Source organism: Enhydra lutris, unplaced genomic scaffold (genome assembly GCF_002288905.1).
Source record: "Enhydra lutris kenyoni isolate GAN:26980312 unplaced genomic scaffold, ASM228890v2 scaffoldscaffold37, whole genome shotgun sequence".
NCBI lineage: Eukaryota > Metazoa > Chordata > Mammalia > Carnivora > Mustelidae > Enhydra > Enhydra lutris.
The window spans coordinates 29511966-29535161 of record NW_019154121.1 but is presented as its reverse complement, the minus strand read 5'-3'; the positions used below and the strand labels follow the sequence as shown (position 1 = coordinate 29535161).

The window sequence follows — 23196 nt, the reverse complement described above, 5'->3', positions numbered from 1 at the left end:
AGGTGTGTTTGTGAGAGATGTGATGAGTGTGGATGCAGGTATGTGCGTGAAGGATGTGTAAGCGGTGCGTGTGTGACGGGTGTGTGAGGCGTGTGTGACAGCTGTGGGAGGGGTGTGGGGGTGGGACGGGTGTGTGAAGAGTGTGTAGGGGTGTGTGTGCAGGGTATATGTGAGGTGTGTGTATGAGGTGAGTGTGACCGGTGTTTGTGTGTGGGTGTATGTGAGGTGTATGTGTGAGGCATGTGTGTGAGAGGCGTGTGTGACAAGTGTGTGAGGAGTGCATAAAGGTGTGTGTGGAAGGGGTGTGTGAGATGTATGTGTGTGAGGGGTATGAAGGCTGTGGGATGTGTGTGAAAGGGTGTTGAGGGGAGTGTGTGTGTGAGGGACGTGTGTGTGGGGTGTGTGACGGGTGTGTGAGGCACGCGTATGGTTGTCGGCCCAGTGCTAAGCCTGCCCGACAGGGGAGCGGGGTAACAGCAGACGGAACTGACCCGTCGGGGGCAGCTCCGTGGCGGCTCGGTTGGCTGCCGGGGGACCAAGCCCCGGGCCCAGGAGCAGGCTCAGTCCGGTGCTGCGACGCGCACTCAGGCGCGAGCTTTCCCCGCGGTCCTGCGACCACACGGCCGCCGCCGCTCTGCCCCAACCGCCTTCCCGTAAGCGCGTGAGGGCTGCTCCCGGGAGGCCGTGGCTGAGCTCAGCCCCCGCATGCTCCGCGCCCCGAGAGAGCACACGGAGGCGGAGAGAGCGCGTGTCGCACATCTGGGTGGCGTCTGCCCTTAAAAACCCCTCGCGCGCCCGCGTGAACCCTGCACTTGGCCTGCGCCACCTGCGGGACGTGAGCCCTCGGGGGCCTCGTCCCGCGCCCGTCGGGGCTCCCAGCCCAGCGTCCCCAGCCCCGCCCGGCCGAGCCTGTTCACAGCCACGGTGCTGCCGCCCGCCCGGGAAGACCTGCTCGGGCCTCGGACCACGAGGGACCGCGGTGAGGGTGCGGCCCCCGCCTGTGCTCGCCGGGCCTGAGTGCTGGAGGTGGCCTGGCCCGCGTCCCCATCTGCTCTCCAGCCTCCTTCCTCACGCTCGTCTTTCAAGGGTTCCGTTTGGGTCCCCACGGTGTCACTGGGTCCCCAGGCCAGCACCCCGAGGCGGCGGCGACGGTACTCACACCACCAGCAGCAAGGGGTAGTGGGCGGTGTCGGTGAAGGTCGCCGGCTTGAGGATCTGGACGGGCAAGTCTAGGCACAAACAGAACACAGGGCGGCACGTCAGGGGCAGCGCGCCCCGGGAAGGAAGGGGCGCTGGCCACGGCGTGCCATGGAGTGCCACGGAGGCCTGGGAGAAGGACACTCTGGAGGGGACTTGGGTGGGTCCCCCCACAGCCCCGGGGCTGGCCCTTCTACCTCAGTGACTCTGGCCTGCTGAGTGACCTCAGGCAGATCGCCCAGCCACCTCGACACTGAGCTTCTCCAGCTGAAGCTTAAACCCAAGCTTGCAAACAGGGTGCCGAAACCCAGAGAAGCCTGGAAGGCCGCAAACCCTTGTCCACAGCCGGATTCCAGGCTGGGAGAAATGAAATCGCAAGGACGCCACGTGTCTGTGCCCGCAGCGGTGCCAAGACACACAGTTGAGTGGGGACGGACGTCGGGGGGCCACGGGGATGGGGACAGGATGACAGCGGGGCGCGGGCGGCCGCCCAGAGGGCGAGGCTGGGAGCCGGGGCGGCCCCGCCGTGTGCAGGTTGGTGCCGGCCACCTGACTGCCCGCAAAGCCACCACCAGGGGACAGCGAGAGCGGAGGCGAGGGGGTTGTGGCGCGAGCTCCTTCAGATCTTGGCCTGGCAGCCGCAGACCCCGTGTGGGAGGGAGGGGGCTCCCATACCAGTTTCTTCTGTCCCCCTCCCCCCAAACACACCTTCCTGCCCAAGTTAGAAATTGTTTATTGATGTCGACTACAGCCCAGATTAGCAATCAAATTGGAATTAGTAGCTTTTTCACCACGATTACTACGGATACATCCCAGGCTGGGGGGCGGGCTCAGACGCCGGCTCCGACCAGGCACTCATTACTGATTCCGGCTGAATGTTAATGGCTTGCAAATTGGATCAATGGCCCAGGGACGTGCAGAGAGGCAGGCGTCTGACTTTATCATGCAACATCCATAAAACATGGTCTGGGCTGCGCTCTGCCGCTGATGAGTCCGCGGGCGACCTCGGCCACGACTGATACATACAGGGCCGGGAGCCCTTCCTGAAGACGGACTGTTTCCCGAAGGAGAGCCTGAGCCTCCAGTGGCATGAAATGAAAAAATAAAACATAACCAGACAGGTCGGGAGGAAAACGTCTTGCAGACTGTGACCCCAGAGGGGTGACATTCAGGTGACAGTCCCCGCACACGCCTATTTCCTAGCACCTGCGTTCCCACCCACCTAGCAAGGAAACCTTGCACGGGGAGGAACTCCAATGGCAAGGGTGGGAGAGTTGATGATTTGTTTCTAAAGGTCTTTGTCTGCATTTTCGGAGGGGATGGTGTTAGGATTTGGGAAACTGCTGGGATAGCGTGTGTGCATTGGCGTGGAGAAGGAGGGCAGCAGGCCCAGGAGATGAAGAATTTTGTAAAGAAATACGATCTGGCCTCGCTGGCTGCGATAGGAAGCAACGGACATGGGAAAATCTGACGGTATGTTCCAGAAAAAGTACTGCCGGGGTTGGGGGTGGGGCAGGAAGTTGAAGTCTGACCACGGAGGGCCTCCAGGCCGGCTGCACAGCCTGGGCAAGGACCCTGTGGTGTGCAGTGGGAGTAAGCGTGAACGATGAACCCCGTGCTGTCATGTTGCACCGGGGCCTAGAAATGTTGGAGCCTGTCTCGAGGTCTGTGGACAGACCTGGGAGGTAACGGGGTCGGAACCAAAGCGTGGACATTGCTCACCTATTTATTCAGCCGTCCTGCCATCCTTCTGTCCTTCCGTCCCTCCCTCCCTCCATCATTCACCCACCCCCCATCAATTTAAAATCATCCTGCTGTTTTCCTGCCGTTTGGTTCTTCCCTACAGAAGAACATGGCACCAAGAAACACGCAGTTTGTTTAAGGTTCTCATGAATTTGAGTCTGTTCTGAGTAACTGGACGCCAGGGTCCGTGTGGACCTTGCCCAGCTGCGCTCTGCGGGGGCCGCCCAGATTTTCCTCTGACCTGCTCCTGTGGTAGGCGGAGTCCCTGACGGGCCCTCCATATGCGGGTTCCCCCGATCTGCCCAGTGTAGCTCTCTTCACGGAGCAGCAGGGACAGGGGTGGGATTTAAGACAAACAAGCCGAGACCCCGGGGGAATCCATCAGGAGCTTGGTGTCACCCCGGGCCACACGCCCGTGCTTCTTGCTGGTGTGTCCCTGTGTCTTCCGATCGCCATCAGAGCCGGGATTCCCACGGCTCCTGTGTGTCCTCATGCTCTGCTGGTCTTGGGAGCATCTTGCCCCCTCGTTCTCAGCTCTGCCGCTTCCCCTGAGCCCTGATGGAGGCATCTGTGCACAACGTAGTCTGCGTGTCTACGTCCTTTTGGTTTACTGCTCTTCTTGCTCTGGCCAATCAGCCTGCCTGGGCGCCCACGCTGGGCCCGCAGCTCCCTGGACGCCCCCCGCGGGGCTTGCCGCTGCCTGAGCGCCCCCTGCTGGGCCTGCCTCTGCCTGGACGCCCAAAGCTGCCCGTGGCTCTGGGCCGAGTGGGTCCTGTGGAATCTGAGCGCATCTCGTGGAGACCCAGGAGAAACTCAGCGGGCAGGGATGTGGTGGGAGTGACCCTTGGACCTGTGGCAAGAGACCCCCAGGGCCCTCACCACATCTCCCGGTGGGGGCAAATGTGTTGTTTTCCAGTTTGTTTCTTCTCCTTCCCCATTCATCTCCTTCATCGTCTCCCTCGTCAGAAGGATCACCTTTGGGGTCTTTTAAAAGAGAAAGCCTCGGGGCCCAGAGGCAGGGGCCAGGATTTGGCATGTACTGTATTTCTTGATTTTCAGAAGTGAGTGCGTAACCCCACCTCATCTCTAGCACCGTGGAGACAAGCTCTAACAGACTCCGCAGGGCCCACTGATAGGACCAGGGAGTTTTGGCCGGCAGCCTATGGATGGACGGAAGGTGCTTCTGAGTGAGCGGTCCCTGTGGGTCCGCTGACACGTGGGGACTCTCCCCCAGGCGTGAGTCCAGGTCAGGCTCCTGACTCTCCCCTCAGTGAGCGCCGGCTCGTGCTGCTCCCTCCCGGACAGCACTCTCCGCTCCTGTGGCTACCGTAAAGCCCACTCCAAGGACTGTCCTAGTCCCACCTTCCTGGGAACCTTCAGGTGACGTCAGCCCACTCGTGCTGTCCTGAACTCCCGGCCATTTCTCTGCCATATACACTGTCTGGTCACTCTGCTTCTGCTTCATGGGGGTGAGCCTGGGCTTCTAACCTTGGGAGGTCACAGACTGTCAGGTCGCTGTGTTTTTCTTACAAGGGGATGCTTAATAATGCCCCTGGGCCTGCTGGCCCAGGTGAGGAGCCACTGCCCTTCTGTAAGGGAGCAGGTAGGGAAGGAGCCTCCAGGGATGGGCTAGGGCGGCCAACGAGGGCAGGGGCACAATGACCCCAGCCCCCACCCCTGCAGTTCAGACATCATTCCTCCATCTCAACCCTCTCCGTCGACCCCTGGTGACCTACTCATCTTCAACAAAGAAATCCAGCAGTGACGGTCAGTCTGGCCGTGTCAGCCCAGGAGAGGAAAGCTATTTGAGAAGCTGAGTGATGGGTGGACAGAGCTGAATGAAGGTTGGAGCCTATCTTGTTTGAGAGAAGAGTGCTGTCTCCCAAAGCAGGGACAGCTCTGGGGTAAAGACGTGTTTGGGGGCGTTGTGTACATGGGTTTTCCAAGGGCGAACATCTGGCAGCAGTGAGGCTGCCAGGGTGGGCTGGGTTGACCCGGGCGGCCCTCTCTAGGGAGGGAGAGTGAGGCTATGAGGACTCTGCTTCCCTCCTGGAGACAGGAGTCCGCTTCCGGCCAGGGGTCCGGGGATCCAGCACAGCACCTGTGCTCGTAAAGAGAAGGGACAGCTGAAGACAAAGAGGGACACAAGGAAAGGCCAAGTGCTGGGCGCTTTCAGGTGTGACGGCACACCAGTCCTTTGTGGGACCATCTCTCCCGTCGCAAGGACGCCTCCTCGACCCATGAGCATCACCGAGAGCTTAGACGATGAAGCAGGAAAACATCAGACGAACAGAAAAGAAATTTCCAGAGGAAGGATGTTTCCTCTGGATGGTGTCATGACTTGTTTCCCCCCAAAGGAGAGAATTTTGGCCTGGGACCTTATTTACTGTCAGCCTCTTGAGGACAGAAATCCATGCTCCCCTGTTTTTTTGGTCTGTTGCCCCAGGGGTGTCTTGGTTCTGAGCACAGTAGGCCCAGGGCAGGATGCGCTCCCCCACGAGCCCAGCCTGAGTCTGCCCCCGCGCGGGCTGGGACGCATTTCCAGCCAGGAGGCCGGGAAGTGGGGCGTGGGGGAGCCTCAGGGCACAGCAGTCCCCTGCCAGCCTCCGGGCTTCCCCTCGCAGGAGGACAACGCGGCACTTACTGTAATCATCAACCTCGACCTTCCTGTATTCCACTTTGGGCATCTGTCGGTCACGCACGGCCTTCTGTACACGCTCATTTGTTTCTAGATCAAACATTTCTAAGAGAGAAAGAGAAACGACACATTCAGACTCAGCGATCATTTACTGAAGCCACCGGCTTTCCTGCGGGTCAGCCCGCGATTTCCTACATCAGGCCCGGAGGGGATGGTTGTTATTTCTTTTGTGCAGACCAGGAAACTGAGACAAGGGGGACACCTTGTCCTCAGGTCAGGGGCTTGGGCAGGTGGAGGATTCTTTCCACCGTCTCAGGTAGACCCTCCACCGCCCGCAGGTTGTCGTTCCCATGGCACCGCTCACTCCCATGTATAGGTCTGGGTATTTATTTTTTTTAAGATTTTATTTATTTGAGAGAGAGAGAGCATAAGCAGGGGGAGTGGGAGAGGGAGAATCAGGTTCCCCGCTGAGCATGAAGCCCGATGCGGGGCTTGATCCCAGGACCCGGGGATCATGACCTGAGCCAAAGGCAGACGCTTCACCGAGTGAGCCACCCAGGCGTCCTGGTCTGGGTTTGTTTCATCCCCAAACTGCTGATTTCAGAAAACCAACATCACATATCTGTTAGGACGATGACCTTCCAAATGCAGTGGCCACGATAACCACAGAAGGCAAGGAGGGTGGAGGCTGGAGTGTGCTCTTCATTCAAATTTTGTAGGAAAAGTGGATTCCGATCTCTTATCCGACTCATGATGTGATCTGGTTTAGGACACCCTAATCTGGATGTCCCTACCAGCTGTTGGGGGCCACAGGGCACAGCACAGTGGGACCGGCCCTTTTCCCTCCAAATTAGCAGGAGACGGTATAGCCTGGGCTGGGTCCTCACAGGCAAGTGAGTCCCGGCGGTGTTTCCCCAGGAGCATGGACGCCCCTCGTCAGCCCACTTCACCGATTTCCTGCTGCAAAGGCCCTTCCTCCTCCGTCACCATCTGCTCTGTAACAAAAACCACCCGGCCTCCCGTTTCCTTTCTCATGTTGAGCCCACATATGGGGACACCTAGTGGCCCACTAGAAATGGAAATCTTTCGTCAAGGAGCTCCAGCTCTGGCTCCTGAAATAGCTCTGAAACACTCATGAATACTTTCCCGAGTGAACTCACACCACAAGCAGCGCTCCGGGAACGGGGAATCTTCCCATAACAACTCCCGTTCAGAACAACAGACCCTGAGTCACTCCAAGACGGCGCATGGAGGCCCAATATGGCCCAGAATCAGGGGACTCGGGCGCCGAGTGGTTTTCTCTGAAGGACACGCGGCCACCAGGGATCTGAGGGTCTGTGAGCGGGGCCGGCCAAGTCCCGCGGCTGCCCGTGGACAGGGACAGTTCCAGAACAGTGATGAGCAAACAGACAGAACCAAAAATGTTTTACAAGTTGCTGGACACGTATTTGAAAATTAAGCTTTGATGAAAAGGGGAGTGGGGGAAACGGTAATGCTCGTTTTCAAATAGGGAGAGTTAAAAATAAAAAAAACCTTAAGCTGGACCCAAACCATGGAAGATTCTGAACATCGTGTGGCAGGCAAGAGACGGTGTCCTTTGTGGACAGTGGGTCTGGACACTGTGTCCGCAAGGGATATACCGGGAGGTCTAGGCAGACGACCTGAACTCTGAGACCTGGAGATGGGCTGAGAGAGGGCACACTGTACCTCGGGGTCACGCACACAAGTCGGGGCAGGGGCGCTGGCCCAGGGTGGCGGGGGTGCCCCTCGGCCTGCCCCACACCCCTGCCTGGACTCCTCAGAGAGCCCACATAGCACTCACTTTTGCTGAGTCTAAATGCCCTCATCCGTGGGGTGCCCAGGGGGGGCTCAATTTTTTGAGTGTCCAATTCTTGATTTTGGCCCAAGTCATGATGATCTCGGGGTGGTGAGATCGAGCCCCACATCTGGCTCTGCGCTAGGTGGAGATTCTCTCCCTCTCCCTGCCCCTTCCTCCCCGCTGTGTTCTCTCTTTCTCTCTCTAAAATAATAAATAAATAAATCTCATTTAGTGCCCTCAGCCCTTTAACAGTGTTGTGGGAGGGCACTGTCAGGGGAGAGGAGCTGGTTAGGAGACAGGAACTATTTCTTATTTGTGTTCTCGTCCCAATGGTAGGGCAGGAAGTCTAGAAGGCAGCTCTGCAGAGAGGAGGAAAATCACATTTTCCCAAGTCTCTGCTGCCACAGGACCTTGGCACAGTCACTGATCCCCATGACTAGAACTTTCTTTGCTGGCTCCTCCCTCAGGCCAAACATGGCATCCACAAATAGAAGCCCAGCTTGGGTACCTGCTCTGAACACAACTGTAAGGGTTGTGGTCATTTGCCCGACTGCCTTTCCCTGACCTCAAGCACCCAAGGCTTCAGTGCTCAGTCCCATCCCAGAGACAAACCACACGAATTTCCAGTCACCTGAGTAGATGTGGAAATCCAATCCATACTCCAGAAATGACGTTATCTCCCCTGAAGCTGAGTCTGGGTTTCCACCCCAGTCTTTCTCCCTGTTTTCCCATGGCCCCGTTTCCACGGCCCCAAGACGGACTCCGCTGGACAGGAAGCTGCGGGGGCCTGGGTGGGATGGGGGGTTCCTCCTGCGTGTTTCAGGCCTCTCGAGCAGTAAGAGTTGACACCACTGGAGGCTTCCCCGCCTCCCCCGTCCCCGGCAACAGAACCGAAGCACACTTCATTACACCGACCGGAAAGTGTACAGCACTGGAAGGACTCGTGACAAACGCGAGTCAATACTGAGTTAACGCCTGGATCAGGAGGCAATTCACGGACGCTGCCCAGACCTGTGCTCACTGCAGAGCCAGTGCTCAGGTCTCCCGGGGTCATCGAAGAGCCCGCCATCCTTTTAGGCCAAGTGTATACACATGGGTCAAACTGGACGAGGGCAATTAGCAGGCACTAATGGGAACAAAGGTGGGCCACAGCTCCCAAGAGGCAGCAGCACGCTCCTAGGGAGCAGGCCCCAGTCTCCGTCGGGGAAGTCTGCTGGTGGCGAGGCCAGCCTGGACCACCGGCTTCCGAAACGGAAGAACCTACAGAGCCTCTCACGGGTTATTATGCTCGTCTCGCCGTGTGCGCGTTTGGATCTGGTATTTCTTTCTTTCTTTCTTTTTTTTTTTTTTAAAGATTTTTTATTTATTTATTTGTCAGAGAAAGAGAGAGAGAGAGAGAGTGCACAGGCAGACAGAGTGGCAGAGGGAGAAGAAGGCTCCCTGTGGAGCAAGGAGCCCGACGCGGGACTCGATCCCAGGACGCTGGGATCATGACCTGAGCCGGAGGCAGACGCTTAACGACTGAGCCCCCCAGGCGCCCCTGGATCCGGTACTTCTGACATCACTCAGCAACCTCTAACACCGATCCTGAAGGAGAAATTTCACACGTAGGTTGCAGTGTGTTTGCTGCCCACCGAGCTCAGCTTGCCTGGAGTTACGGAGAACACATGCTCGCCGCGGGAACAGCCCTCCCACTCCTGGACCCCGAAGCTCCGGCTTCGAGTGGGGGACACGTGATATTCGAACGGAGCACAGACCCCGTGGACTCTGTCTGAATAGCTCGCCTCTGCCCCGAAATCCCACCCTTCACAGAAGCACCAAAGCAACAGACTATTAAATTTAGTTAAATATTAGATTTCTCATTTAATGATTGCCCACACAGCTGGTTTTATCAGCAGAGAGCTGGCTGGCCCACGGGGGGGTTGAGTTAAGCCATTTTATTTGTTCCCATAATTGCATTCAAAGAAGGCAGGAGCTCAGCAGAGGAAATAGGAGAAGATTGGCGTGTTCCCGAAGGACCCTTCTTTTGACTTCACGGCCACGGGGACCTCCCGTCGGGAGCATACAAATGGCCACTCCTTAATTAAATGTGAGCCCCCTCTAATATTTGGCGGAATTAGCTATTATCAGATCTGGACACAGCGAGACGGCAGGCGCGCGGGCCGGCTCAGAGGGGCTGCCCCCACCCCGGCTGGACCTCAGCGGACGGGTGCGCCGTGGCCCGCAGGCTGCCCCAGACCCTGCTGCTCACGGCACTGCGGGGTCCCCACTTGGCCGCATTCGGGGAAATGGGACCAGAATCTGCCAGAAGCCAATGGGCAGCCGACCTGCGGATGACAAGGCAGCGGCCGCCCTTCTTGTGTGTCCGTGGGAAGGAGAGGCACAGGAGCGAGCGCCCGGATATCACGCCCCATGGTGGGGTCTCCTTGCCCCGCCGGCATGTCCGGGCCTCTTGTAGCCGGGCCGCGGCCTGGACGGAGCGTCCGAGGAGCCGAGCTGTACGCCCTCCTCACGGTAACACCAGCCACGTAGTAACCGTGGTTTTGTGGCTCTTCTGTCCCGGCTCCTAAGTTGTATGAATGCCCAAGCCCCAGATGAGTGTACTTGGGTCCCAGCCATAATTACGTTCTTCAGGAAACTGCTTCTAAATAATTCAGAGTCACATCTGTGAACACGGCCGCAGGCTCTGCTCACAAGGTCAGATTTTCTGAAGGGAAAGAAGTCACCTATCCCCAGGGTGGCGCTAGGGTCAGCGGGGAGGACGAGAGAGGACAAAGAATTCTGAAACAGTCATTTCACGTGGCAGAGCACAGCTGGGGTGGCTGTGCCGAGCGGCCCTGACCTGGCCGGGGCCTCTCTCCAGCGGACCGGCATCGTTCCCAAAGCTTCTGTCCTCGGATCCCGGAGCTGCCACGAGCACCGGCCGCACGCTAGCCGGCAGACCAGGCCTCCCACAGCGTGCCCAAAAGCCACCTTCCCGAGAGCCGGGGGGCCCTCCTGTCACTGCCGTGCACACGCAGCGCCCACATTCCGTCTCCGTCCACACAGCCAGGCAGCACGGCCTTCCCGACGCGTGAGGTTTAAACACGGCAAGGGACTCGGCGCCGAGTCAGACTAACCCAGCGTTGATTTCGGGAGCTGTGATCAGAGGATCTGGTTTAGACGATGACGACAACACGACAGAACCAGAGGCTGGAACTCCGGCGCAGGCTCTGCCGTGTGCCCCGGCCCGCAGCGTCCAGCTCTCACATCCCAGGAGGACCCCCGCCTGTCCGTGCTGTCCCCCTCCGGGACAGGGCAGGGGCTGGGGGCTGCCGGGGTTTGGGTCTCCTGCTCGATTCCTTTGCACGTCCCAACATCCACGTGAAGCCCGCACCGCCGGCTTCCGTCCACATTCACTGACTGACTTCGTGACCTGAAAAATCCGAACATCTGACCCCATCTTTAAAAAAAATGGGAGTGCACTGTGGTTTGCTGTTTCTCTGCCTTCCTTTCTTCCTTCTTTTCTCTCTTTCGAGAGAATTCAGATGATTTGCTCTTGATGCATCAGAATTCCAGGAGAAACAGTGTGTTAGCTGTTGGTTACTTTGGCAATCTGAGAGCCTCAGTTCATCTGAGACGTCGAGCCGGGTCGCCCTCCTCCCGGGTTGTCGGTGAGGAGTAGGAACTGCGTTGTGTGCCCTTCGACCATCCCTGCGACCGCCACAGCCCTCGGGAGTGACGTGTCGCATCTGACCAGCGAGGCCGTGTGTCTGGCGTCTGCTGAGGACACGGGGGACGGAGATGACCGCAGCGATCCCAGACGGAGGGAGCCCGAGGGATGGGCACAGAGGCTGCGGGGCGGGCAGGCCCACAGAGCACTGCCTCCCCAGACCACTGTACCCGGGGCGTGAGGAAGGCCCTCCAGGGAGCGCTGTGCCCAGATCCACTTGCACCTTCCAGCCTTGGAATGAAGATGTTCCGTCCATTGTCATCTAATATCTTTTCACTCCCAAATCTCAGATTCCCAGAACGAAACGGGTTTCCGTTCTTTCCTGCGGTGAGCCCCGTATGCACAGCAATCCCATGCCCAGTGAGTTAAATAAACACCACTCGGCCCTCGTCCTTCCTACCCCTCCACACCGAGATCGCTTGTAATCTGGGAATTCCTACAGCAGAGTGGGGAAAATGAAGACTTGAAAAAAAAAATCACAAAGATAACCCAAATCTCAAATCCCTACCAGATTAGAAGGATGGCAGCCGATTTTCTCGGAGCCCTAGATGAAGGCTCATGACTCCCTTCAGGTCTTGGAGACCTTGACTCCGGGTTAGATAAACACCCAGAACTCCCACCTCCACTCCCACCGGGCACTAAATACGGCCCTCCACGGCTTCTCCTATATGCTTAGGTCTGTTAGGACATTTCTGTCTTCTGTGCCCTCTTGCAGACTCTGGGCTCACGAGTGCAGGTAGGGGTGGGTCCCAAGCCCTCATCTCCCCCTGCGCTCCCCTCCACTGGGTCCGCGCTGTGGCACCTCTCCTCCTCCCTTCCCGCATCCCCAGGCTGGGTGCTGGTGCTCCCCGCCGCAGTCAGAGAACCCTCCGTGGTGGGGTGGGGTCCACCCCCTCGTAGGGACCCCTCTGGCACTGGGCACACCTGTCTGCCCTCTGGGGTCTCCGGAGGGTAGCTCCACAGGCCAGCACAGGGATGTATCTGATGGGCTCGCTCAGGCCGAGTGATCTGTACAGAAACGGCCAGTAAGTACGGCCTCAGTCACTCCCCTCTCAGGGACAGGCAAAGGCAGCCTGTTGTGTCCTCGACCTTCCTCGTGTGACAGTGGCTGCTAGCACCCATCGGCCTGTCTCCCTCCTTCCGGGGCCTCTCTGGCATCTCAGTGGGTCCCCGTGAGGGAATCCCGTGTGCTGGAAATGATGCCGACCTCCGCTGGGCCTCGATGCAACAAATCCCACACAACCTTCTTTTCTTTCTTCCCGCCCAGAAGCGTGGCCAGAAGCGGGGGCGATGGTGATGGGCTTCCTCCCGGGACAGCGACAAGGATCCCACGACCTGGGTTTCACGGGAGCAAATTACAAACCCTCGTTCTGCTGTGTCGTATGTCGGATTGTATCCCTCAAACATGCTGATGTCCTCGCCCCCAGTACCTCTGACGATGGCCGTATTCGGAATCAGGGTCTTTGCAGCAGAAACAAGTTGGGCTGAGGCCACGAGGGTCCTAATCCAGCATGACGACTGGTGTCCTTGTAGGAAGGGGAGATTTGGACACAAGGCCGCACACGAGGAGGCCATGTGACGAGGAACGGTGACCCTTGTGCCAGCCCAGGAATGCCAGAATGGTTGCCAGCCGCCACTGGGAGCTGGGGGACCGCCTTCCCCCAGCCTTGGAACCCCGTCACCCCGCCCACATCCCGACCTTGAACCTGCAGCCTCTGGGGCTGCGACGGCACACGTTTCTGGGGGACGTGCACTCAGATTCCGGGGGTGGTGCTCCCAGTGGATGTCACCACCAGTCACGGGTTCCTGATTTTACCCGAGGGGCACGGAGCCGGCAGCAGAGTTATTTCCCGGCATTCTGTGCAGCCAGCAGGACGTGGGCATGGGGCACGGGCAGGGCCGGGACTGGCAAGAGGAAGATGGGGAGTCAGAGGCTGTGACCCTGGCGCTCACAGGAAGCCAGGCTGCCCGCACTGTCGCAGTCACTGGGGACCCCCCTACTTCACCCTTGCCCCGTCGTCTGGCCCCAAAGCCGCTCGAGGGCGGAAAGGACAGGAGGACACGTGTGCAGGGGCGGGGAGGGCGAGCTGCCGCAGACGGGGCACACGCAGGGAGCAGCGCGGGCCATCTCACTGCTGGGCAGCTCGAGTCAGCTGCCGGATCCCAGGGACACCCGAGATTCTCACGCGTGAAAAGGAGCCATTGTACGGGCCTGACGTCCTCACCCACGGGGATGGACACGCCTCTTCTGCTCTTGGGGGGCGGACCCCCCCCCACCAGCTCAACCACGGAGTCATTCTATGTCCACCTCGGGGGTCTGCGTCCGCGTTCCGGAAAACCCTGGGCTGCAGTGAGAACCAGAGACGCGGCAACGGGCGGGTCGGGATGAGCTCCCCCCGGAGCGAGGCTCAGGCTGTGGGAAAGCCGGGGTCCGCCCACGGCCGGGCGCGCAAGCTTGTGAGGACGTGTGGTCGGAGAGGACCCCACAGCCACATCTGCACGGCCCAGACACCGTCTGGCTCCCCGCACTCAGCTGGCAGCATGGCGGTGCCACCTTCACGGGAGGCGCCACCTTCACGGGAGGCGCCCCGATGTCCCCACGTGGGCCGACGGCAGGCCGCGGGCAGAATCCTTCCATTCCCTGTTCCATGCCCCCCGACCCCGGGAGTCACCAGCAACTGTGACCCCTGAACCCAAACAGTGAAGTGCTTCTCTAAAAACCTCTTTTCACGGGTCCCCCAGAATACAGACGACAGCTACAACCTCCAGGCTCAGGGGCTGACCGGGCGGAGGGCTTGTCACAGCCAGCCACCAACCGGTGATAAGAAGGGGGTCGCTTGGTTTCCCTGCAGAATCGGGAGACCTCTCGGACCGAGAGCTGCCCCCTGCTTCCTGCGCTGGTGGGCACAGGGAGAATTCTTCCCAGACGCTCTCACGGTGCGGGACACCCGCACGCACACTGCCCCATTTTATAAAGAGAATAAACAGCCTGTGTCATTATGTGGAGGCACCTAAGACGTAGGCCTGCGTTCACGTGCAGGCCCACGGGAACCCGAGGACAAGCAGGGACTGGGCCTCGCTCCCCGGGCTCGCGCTCCTGGCCCCCAGCAGCCCTGGACGTGTGATCGCGGCCGGACCCGCGTGTGGCTACCGGGCACAAGGCCTCCCCAGACGCAGGCGCCGCGTCACCCCGATGTGGACGGATCCCTAACAGCGTCCTCCAAAGAAGCAAGTCAGAGGGTTGAAGCGAACGCCTTTCTGAACAGCCACACCTAGTTTCCTTAAAAGGGGGGAAAAAGCACCTAGAAATAGTTTTGTGTTTTTTACTATTGATTTAACAAAGAAAAAAGGCTGTTTATTTTGAAAGAATCATAAATTCACGGGACATTTCGAAAACAGGGCCTAGCGTCCCACGCACCCCATACCCAGCCTCCCCCCAGAGTGACACCCTCTGCAGCATGGGGCAGCGTCCGGCAAGGACACCGACCACACACCCTGTTCGGCATGCATCAGACCACAGGTTTTTAAGAAGGAAAAAGCTTCATGAAATATCAGGAGATTTTCTATGTACTTTTTGTTTGTGTGTGTGTTTGCTCCCGGGGTAGAATTCCGTCATTCTTCAGTAGCAGGTAACACCCAGTGCTTGTTCCGTCACGAGCCCCCCTCAATGCTCCCCCAGGGACCCCATCCCCCACCCCTCCCCTCCAGCAGCCCGCAGTTTGTTCCCTGGAGTTCACAGTCTCTCACGGTGTGTCCCTCTCTGGTTTCATCTGATTTTATCTTTCCCTCCCTTCCCCTGGGATCCTCTGTCTTGTTTCTTCAAGTCTACATGTCAGGGAGAGCACACGATCGTTGTCTTTCTCGGACGGACGTAGTTCACGTAGCACATTACCCTCCAGTTCCATCCACGTCATCGCAGATGGCAAGGTTTCTTTCTTTCTGATGGCGGACACTCCGTTGTATAAACACACTCACACACACACACACACACACACTCACACACACACTCACACTCTATAGAATTCTTACATTTTAACAAGTCCTCTAAGTGAGTAGGACACATTCTCTTCAGACAAAAAGGTGTTCCAGTTGAGGCTTTTTGAAATATTTCCATGTTTCAAAGTGAAAAATCATTGCTAAAGAGATTTGAGCACGAACACTTTTTAAAACAAGGCTGTCAGGCCGGGCTGTGTCTGTCGACCCCGCAGAGGCCTGCCTTGAGGTGGGCATCCGGCCCAAGCCCTCGGGCAGCCTCCCCAGTACTCTCCAAGCCCCTGTGCCCACAAGAGTGGGCAGCCTGTGGCTGGGTGGGGTGTAGCCCTGATAATCGGGTCGCATCCCATCCCTATGGGGCACGTGATGCAGACCCCAAACCTCACAGGCTCCCAGGAGGCTCCCCAGCGGTGCCGGAGATGAGGCCCGGGGCCGGGCACTGTGGTGCCCAGAACGCCGTACCCCCGAGAGGACAAGAGACAGTCCGGCGCAGTGACTTCCCCACTGATGGCCACGCAAGTGTCCTGAGTGGGTCTCGTATCCGTCTGACAGCCCTTTTCTGGACTTCTCTTGCATTTTAAGTGATTTTAAAAATCTATTTCCAGTGTTCTCTTTTGAGTCTCCAGCAATTACTGGATAAGTTTTGTGGACTACGGTCATCATTTGGGATTATTCTCTAAATGCTCTCTTTAAATCAATCTGTTTTACGTACTTTGAAACACTTCAGCCACTTTCTCACCAGCGTCTAAATAGAACACGGGAGACTCCGCCTTCCACCCTCCTTACCCCCGCACGCCAGGGGCGCTCGACGCCTGACCCCCAGGCCGGGAATCAGAATCACGGACACCCGGCTGCCTTGATATTCAAGGGAAGGGCAGAGTGACTGCTGCCTTCAGAGCCTGAGGTCTGGAGGCAGAGCAGGGTCCTGCCAGGGCCAGTGGTACCGCCGTGGGAGGGCGTCGGGGGTCAGGAGGGAGGAAGCAGTGGGGTTCCTTGGGGACAGGGTCGAGGTAGACCAGGAAAGAGGTGCTGAGGGCGTGTTCTCTTCATTCCCAGCTCTACAAGGGTCTGCCTGGGACGGGATGCACCTGAATTACACGAGTACTAAACACAAGGGTGTGCGTGTCAACTTGCCTGGGGTCCCTTCAAGCAAAAATGTGCTGGGAGGCCCCCCAGGGAAGGCCCCTTGTCCCGTGAAGATGTCCCCCACCCATAAGGGCAGACGAACCTCCAAGTGCCTGTGGAGACTTGACCCCCGTGGAGGGCCAGGCTGCGGAGCCTGGGTTGCAGACGCGGCCGTGCACGGCCGCAGTGGCCTCCGGGCCTCAGCTCATCTTTTGGCTTCATGGCTCTGAACGCCCACCACACTGACCAACACTGGCCATTGTGGGGGTCGCTCTGAACTGCTAGGACCGTGCCATCTGTGTCTCCAAATAGGAGCACGTGGCTGGATTCTGCCCCAGAACTTGGGCTTCCTTTCTCTGGCGCAGGAAGATTCCAGAAAAGAGCAAAAGGCACTTACTTCTCTTATCGGTCGTGTTGTGCACTGTCACCGTGGGGACTCCAGGACCTGAGTGGGGAGAGAGGAGAAGCCAGAGAAGAAACAGAAAGAAGACCGTTAGTTCATCTGAAACACAGGAGCATCCAGCCTCCCTTCCAGCTTGTGCACGCGTGTGCCCAGGACCCTGCCTGTCTAACTTTGTGCCCTTAGTATCCTAAGGGAGCCGATTCGAACTCCCGTATTCACACTGCCGAAATACCCAAACAGCATCTCGGGGTTCACTCCCCCTCGCTCCACGGTCCCTGTGCTGATGCCAATCCCAGGTGGGGCCTTGAGTGCGAGGGAAGGACAGACACCCCAGTGGCGTCCTGGACAGGTTCTCCCGGAGAGGTCGGCCTCTCCACTGGCCTCTTGGGACGCTTCGCAAACACTGACTAGCCAGCAGGGTTCTTGTGTGGAGGTCTGGCTGTGTGTCCACCCCCTGCCTTACGTCGGCTTCCTGACTCCAAGGCCTTTGGGGAGCCCAGAGCCTGGAGGGGTGAGGGAAGGGCAGGCTCCGGGCAAAGGGGCCTTTGTGGCTTCGGGCTGTGGTCAAACGTCCTTAGTCTCTTGAGCAAGGAGAGAGTCCAGGGAGCAAAAGGGGCTTTCCGAATTATTTTCTGGACCATCGTGAAAGTATGCTAGAGGCAGGCGATCGTTCTGACCTCCGCTCTGCCCTCTTTGCGAATTCACTCTGCTCCAGCCAGCCGGGCCCGGGCAGGTCCTGCAGGGTGCCCACCGCTCCCTCTGCCCTGGACCTGGCAGGCTTGCCTGTTTCCTTCAGTCCGGTCTCTGCTGAGATGCCTTCTCCACCTGCCCGAACGGGAGCCTCCTCGACCACGCCGCCAGCCCCTAACCGCCCCCGCTTCCTCCCCCTTTGGAGAGCTCACTGTCCTGTTCCGTGAAGCTGGGACCTTAGGACGGGGATTTTCTGTATTTGCTCACTGTCCTTGTCTTTAATGGCACCAGGTGTAAGACCGAGAAGCGCTGTCTTTCCTACTGCCGCTCCTGCTGGCGGCCGGAATATAGCTGGTGTTGATTACATATCCATGGAGTGTGTGCTGAGCGGTGGCCACGGGGCCTCCAGGAGGAGGAGCAGGGGAGGCCTGCCCCTTGGCCCTGTGGGACTGGGGACAGTGGAGGCAGAGAGAGGACAAGGGACGCAGGAAGGCAGAGGGAGGAAGGTCCACGGCGGGAGCACCGTGGCCAGGGTGCTGCTGGCTCTCTGCTTCAGGCTGGGGACTCGGGGACACTCTGAGCTCATGGCCACGTCTGAGCTGGAGGACACGTACTGTCTGGGGAGAGGACAGACTGGTGTTGACCTTTCCTAGGCTCATTGTAACTTCGTGCCTGCTTCCCCAGGGCCGCATGACTAGGGGCTCCAGTGAGAGCCAGGGACCCGCCACGGATCCTACTATTCTGAGGGCTTAGCGACCCCACTGCAGTGGCTACCGAGTGGAGGTCCCATTCCGGGGCCCAAAGAGCACGAGCTACGGAGGAGCCATCGGATGGGGCTGGTCCGGCCAGGCCCCGGCTAAGGTGAGAGACAGACTGTGGGTCTCACCAGCCGTGGGGCTCACCAGCCGTGGACCTCAGAGCCTGTCCACAGCCCAGGGACTGGACCCAGACCCTGCCCAGTGCACATCCGAAGTCCGGGGGGCCCGGGGCCTTATCTCCCCCGCCACCGCGTGCCCCCCTCCCCCATTCACCCACTACATAGGATTGCCCAAAGAAAATGCAGCGTATCTGGTTACATGTGAATTTCAGATAAACAATAGAGTGTTTTGTTTTGTTTTAGTATGAATATGTCCCACGCAGTATTTGGGACTCACCACCAAAAAGAAAAAAAAAGTTGTTTACCTGAAATTAAATGTAATTTAATGGCCTGCATTTTTATTTGCTAAATCTGACGCTGTCTCTCCCCAGGGGGCGGGCAGCACGGATCTGAGAGTCTAGGTGTTTAAATCTGAAGAGACAGCACTTAGGGCAAGGGACTGAGACGCTGGCTGCGCATTTAAATTATTGAATCAAACTAAGTTTGCTGGCTCAAAGATCCATCCTTCCCCGTGGGGAGCTCATGTGGAAGAACAGATCACTTATTGAGAAATAAAGAAACTACATCTATTTTCTCTGCATATTTCAGGATGAGTAAATTTGCAAACAGAGCGTATCCTACACTTTTATTAATAATGTAAACAATTATTATTTATTTAGCTCCTACTATGTAAAGGCACTCTGCGGGAGGTTGACCATGAATAATTCATCATCCTCACGGCAGCCCTACAAAGTAGCTTCTAACTGTATTTTACAGACGAGAAAACACAAGTTCTGAGAATATGAAGCCTTTCATCTCCTCCATACAGTCCGAAACTCAGCCCTCCTCGATTTTTTTTTCATTTTATTTTATTTTATTTCTTTTCAGGGTTCCAAATTCATGCACGTGATATAGGTTTCTAAAAGGAATGCAAACACTAAAGAAAGGCGTGACGGGGCAACACCCTGCTGACCCCACTTCCCAGAAGTGACCTGAATCCCTCTGTAAAGCCCAAAGGCGCTCCTGTATGGTCACACGCACACGAGGACAGATATACTAAACAGACACAAATAACATAAAAACACTGACATGTAAGTTGGCAGCTTGATCAAATCTGAAATTTGCATCCTATTGCCTTAGTTTTGTTTGTTTTTTAATAAAACATCGAACATGGACTTGAGGGCAGCTGTCCTCCCTCTCCTGATCGCAGCCAGCTCCCCTCCCAGGGACAACGGTCACTTGACACCCCCTGTACACTTAGAAAGCCTTTGCGGCTCATGGTGGTGTTTATAACCCTAGCTCAGGCCCCACAGAGTGGAACACAGAGCCGGAGGGCAAGGCCACACGGGTGTGAGCTCGCGTTTGCAGCACGAGTCAGCACAGCTCTGGGACCTGAGCACGGCCGGGCAGCTGGAGGGCTGGACCGTCTCGCACACGTCCCTGCACACGCACACAGGGAGGCTCGCCCTAGACCGTTCTGGGTGGCAACCGTGGCCCGGCTCCCGTGAGCGGGGTGGGGGGGCTTACAAGTGGGTATTCACACAGACAAGATGAGGGCACACGAGTGAGCAATTACATACCTACCAACATGGACAAAATGGAAAACACACTCTGCTACCTGAAAACGCACGTGCAGAACGGTCGTGCTGTAACGTACAGTTACGCAAAGAATTTTTAAAAGCTGCGAAACCATTTCTTTTCTTTTCTTTTTAAAATGATTTTATTTATCTGACAGACAGAGGTCACAAGTAGGCAGAGAGACAGGCAGAGAGAGAGGGGGAAGCAGGCTCCCTGCTGAGCAGAGAGCCCGATGCGGGACTCGATCCCAGGACCCTGGGATCCTGACCTGAGCCGAAGGCAGAGGCTTTAACCCACTGAGCCACCCAGGCGCCCCTGGAAACCATTTCTAACAGATGTGTAGTGTGCCCCTGTATGGCCAAATGGTCATTTCTTCGGTGCCTTCCCTACTGATGGAAATGTAGGCTGTTACCTTCTGTTTTTTGTTACTGTAAACGGTGTTGCGGGAAACCCTCATGCTCCTCGCACCCGTCGCGAAAACTGTCTGCCGGGAGGGTGAGTCCCCGTGAGGCGATACTGTGTTGAAAGGTCTGACGGTCAGCTTTCGCCAGATGAGCTGCCGGTTTCAAGCACAAAACCCCTGCACTCAGTGCTGACGAACCGTGGAAGTTTATTTCTCGCTGATGTTACGTCCTGGTAAATGCGTCCGGGGTAGTCCTGCTGCGTCTGCGCCTATGCGGCGTCTGTGCTCCGGGACTCAGGCTGGAGGGCCGGCCCTCGTCTGGGACATGCTGGCTCACCCCAGCATGTGAGGGACACACACGGGGTGTGTCGTACACCCTGATACACCTGATACATCTGGGCATGTCGGTCACACTGGCTCTCATGCCTTTGGCCAACGAATGGGAGGGAGCTCTCCTTCTGGGGAGCTGGGGGTCGCGTGGCAGTGGGGAGGGTGTCCGGGGATGGGCGTATGTATGAGACACTGGGGACCGCGGTCTACCACCTCCAGCAGCTTTCTAACTTACAGTGTATGGGGGGATCTATTATACCTGAAAAATGTGTGTTTTTTCCACTCTGACGGGAAGATATTCTATCTGGGTATTTCTTGAATTAGATTTGTCAAATTTTGTGTGAAGTGGGATATCTTTTCACGCTAATTTCACATCTGCATTGTGTGCATGTGGGTGTGACTTTATGGGTGTGGGTGTGATTGTGTGCATATAGGTGTGACTGTGGAGTGTGAGTGTGCGTGGGTGTGACTGTGTGTATGTTGGCTTGATGGTCTGTGACTGTGGGTATGACTATGGTTTTGTGTGTGTGTGATGGTGTGTGACTATGGGTACGACGCCGAGCTGTACGCCCTCCTCACGGTAACACCAGCCACGTAGTAACCGTGGTTTTGTGGCTCTTCTGTCCCGGCTCCTAAGTTGTATGAATGCCCAAGCCCCAGATGAGTGTACTTGGGTCCCAGCCATAATTACGTTCTTCAGGAAACTGCTTCTAAATAATTCAGAGTCACATCTGTGAACACGGCCGCAGGCTCTGCTCACAAGGTCAGATTTTCTGAAGGGAAAGAAGTCACCTATCCCCAGGGTGGCGCTAGGGTCAGCGGGGAGGACGAGAGAGGACAAAGAATTCTGAAACAGTCATTTCACGTGGCAGAGCACAGCTGGGGTGGCTGTGCCGAGCGGCCCTGACCTGGCCGGGGCCTCTCTCCAGCGGACCGGCATCGTTCCCAAAGCTTCTGTCCTCGGATCCCGGAGCTGCCACGAGCACCGGCCGCACGCTAGCCGGCAGACCAGGCCTCCCACAGCGTGCCCAAAAGCCACCTTCCCGAGAGCCGGGGGGCCCTCCTGTCACTGCCGTGCACACGCAGCGCCCACATTCCGTCTCCGTCCACACAGCCAGGCAGCACGGCCTTCCCGACGCGTGAGGTTTAAACACGGCAAGGGACTCGGCGCCGAGTCAGACTAACCCAGCGTTGATTTCGGGAGCTGTGATCAGAGGATCTGGTTTAGACGATGACGACAACACGACAGAACCAGAGGCTGGAACTCCGGCGCAGGCTCTGCCGTGTGCCCCGGCCCGCAGCGTCCAGCTCTCACATCCCAGGAGGACCCCCGCCTGTCCGTGCTGTCCCCCTCCGGGACAGGGCAGGGGCTGGGGGCTGCCGGGGTTTGGGTCTCCTGCTCGATTCCTTTGCACGTCCCAACATCCACGTGAAGCCCGCACCGCCGGCTTCCGTCCACATTCACTGACTGACTTCGTGACCTGAAAAATCCGAACATCTGACCCCATCTTTAAAAAAAATGGGAGTGCACTGTGGTTTGCTGTTTCTCTGCCTTCCTTTCTTCCTTCTTTTCTCTCTTTCGAGAGAATTCAGATGATTTGCTCTTGATGCATCAGAATTCCAGGAGAAACAGTGTGTTAGCTGTTGGTTACTTTGGCAATCTGAGAGCCTCAGTTCATCTGAGACGTCGAGCCGGGTCGCCCTCCTCCCGGGTTGTCGGTGAGGAGTAGGAACTGCGTTGTGTGCCCTTCGACCATCCCTGCGACCGCCACAGCCCTCGGGAGTGACGTGTCGCATCTGACCAGCGAGGCCGTGTGTCTGGCGTCTGCTGAGGACACGGGGGACGGAGATGACCGCAGCGATCCCAGACGGAGGGAGCCCGAGGGATGGGCACAGAGGCTGCGGGGCGGGCAGGCCCACAGAGCACTGCCTCCCCAGACCACTGTACCCGGGGCGTGAGGAAGGCCCTCCAGGGAGCGCTGTGCCCAGATCCACTTGCACCTTCCAGCCTTGGAATGAAGATGTTCCGTCCATTGTCATCTAATATCTTTTCACTCCCAAATCTCAGATTCCCAGAACGAAACGGGTTTCCGTTCTTTCCTGCGGTGAGCCCCGTATGCACAGCAATCCCATGCCCAGTGAGTTAAATAAACACCACTCGGCCCTCGTCCTTCCTACCCCTCCACACCGAGATCGCTTGTAATCTGGGAATTCCTACAGCAGAGTGGGGAAAATGAAGACTTGAAAAAAAAAATCACAAAGATAACCCAAATCTCAAATCCCTACCAGATTAGAAGGATGGCAGCCGATTTTCTCGGAGCCCTAGATGAAGGCTCATGACTCCCTTCAGGTCTTGGAGACCTTGACTCCGGGTTAGATAAACACCCAGAACTCCCACCTCCACTCCCACCGGGCACTAAATACGGCCCTCCACGGCTTCTCCTATATGCTTAGGTCTGTTAGGACATTTCTGTCTTCTGTGCCCTCTTGCAGACTCTGGGCTCACGAGTGCAGGTAGGGGTGGGTCCCAAGCCCTCATCTCCCCCTGCGCTCCCCTCCACTGGGTCCGCGCTGTGGCACCTCTCCTCCTCCCTTCCCGCATCCCCAGGCTGGGTGCTGGTGCTCCCCGCCGCAGTCAGAGAACCCTCCGTGGTGGGGTGGGGTCCACCCCCTCGTAGGGACCCCTCTGGCACTGGGCACACCTGTCTG

At 57.6% G+C, this 23196-nt stretch overlaps 1 protein-coding gene across 1 annotated transcript in view; it reads right to left on the bottom strand.

Moving 5' to 3' along the window:
* LOC111154410 (dipeptidyl peptidase like 6) overlaps positions 1-23196 on the bottom strand; it is a 663711-nt gene that overhangs the window by 14211 nt on the left and 626304 nt on the right. Inside the window, exons 18-19 of the mRNA XM_022513977.1 lie at positions 5585-5683; positions 1160-1229 (exon numbers count right to left, since the gene is read on the bottom strand). Coding sequence (XP_022369685.1) covers positions 1160-1229; positions 5585-5683 — 169 coding nt within the window. The remainder of the gene's footprint in view (positions 1-1159; positions 1230-5584; positions 5684-23196) is intronic.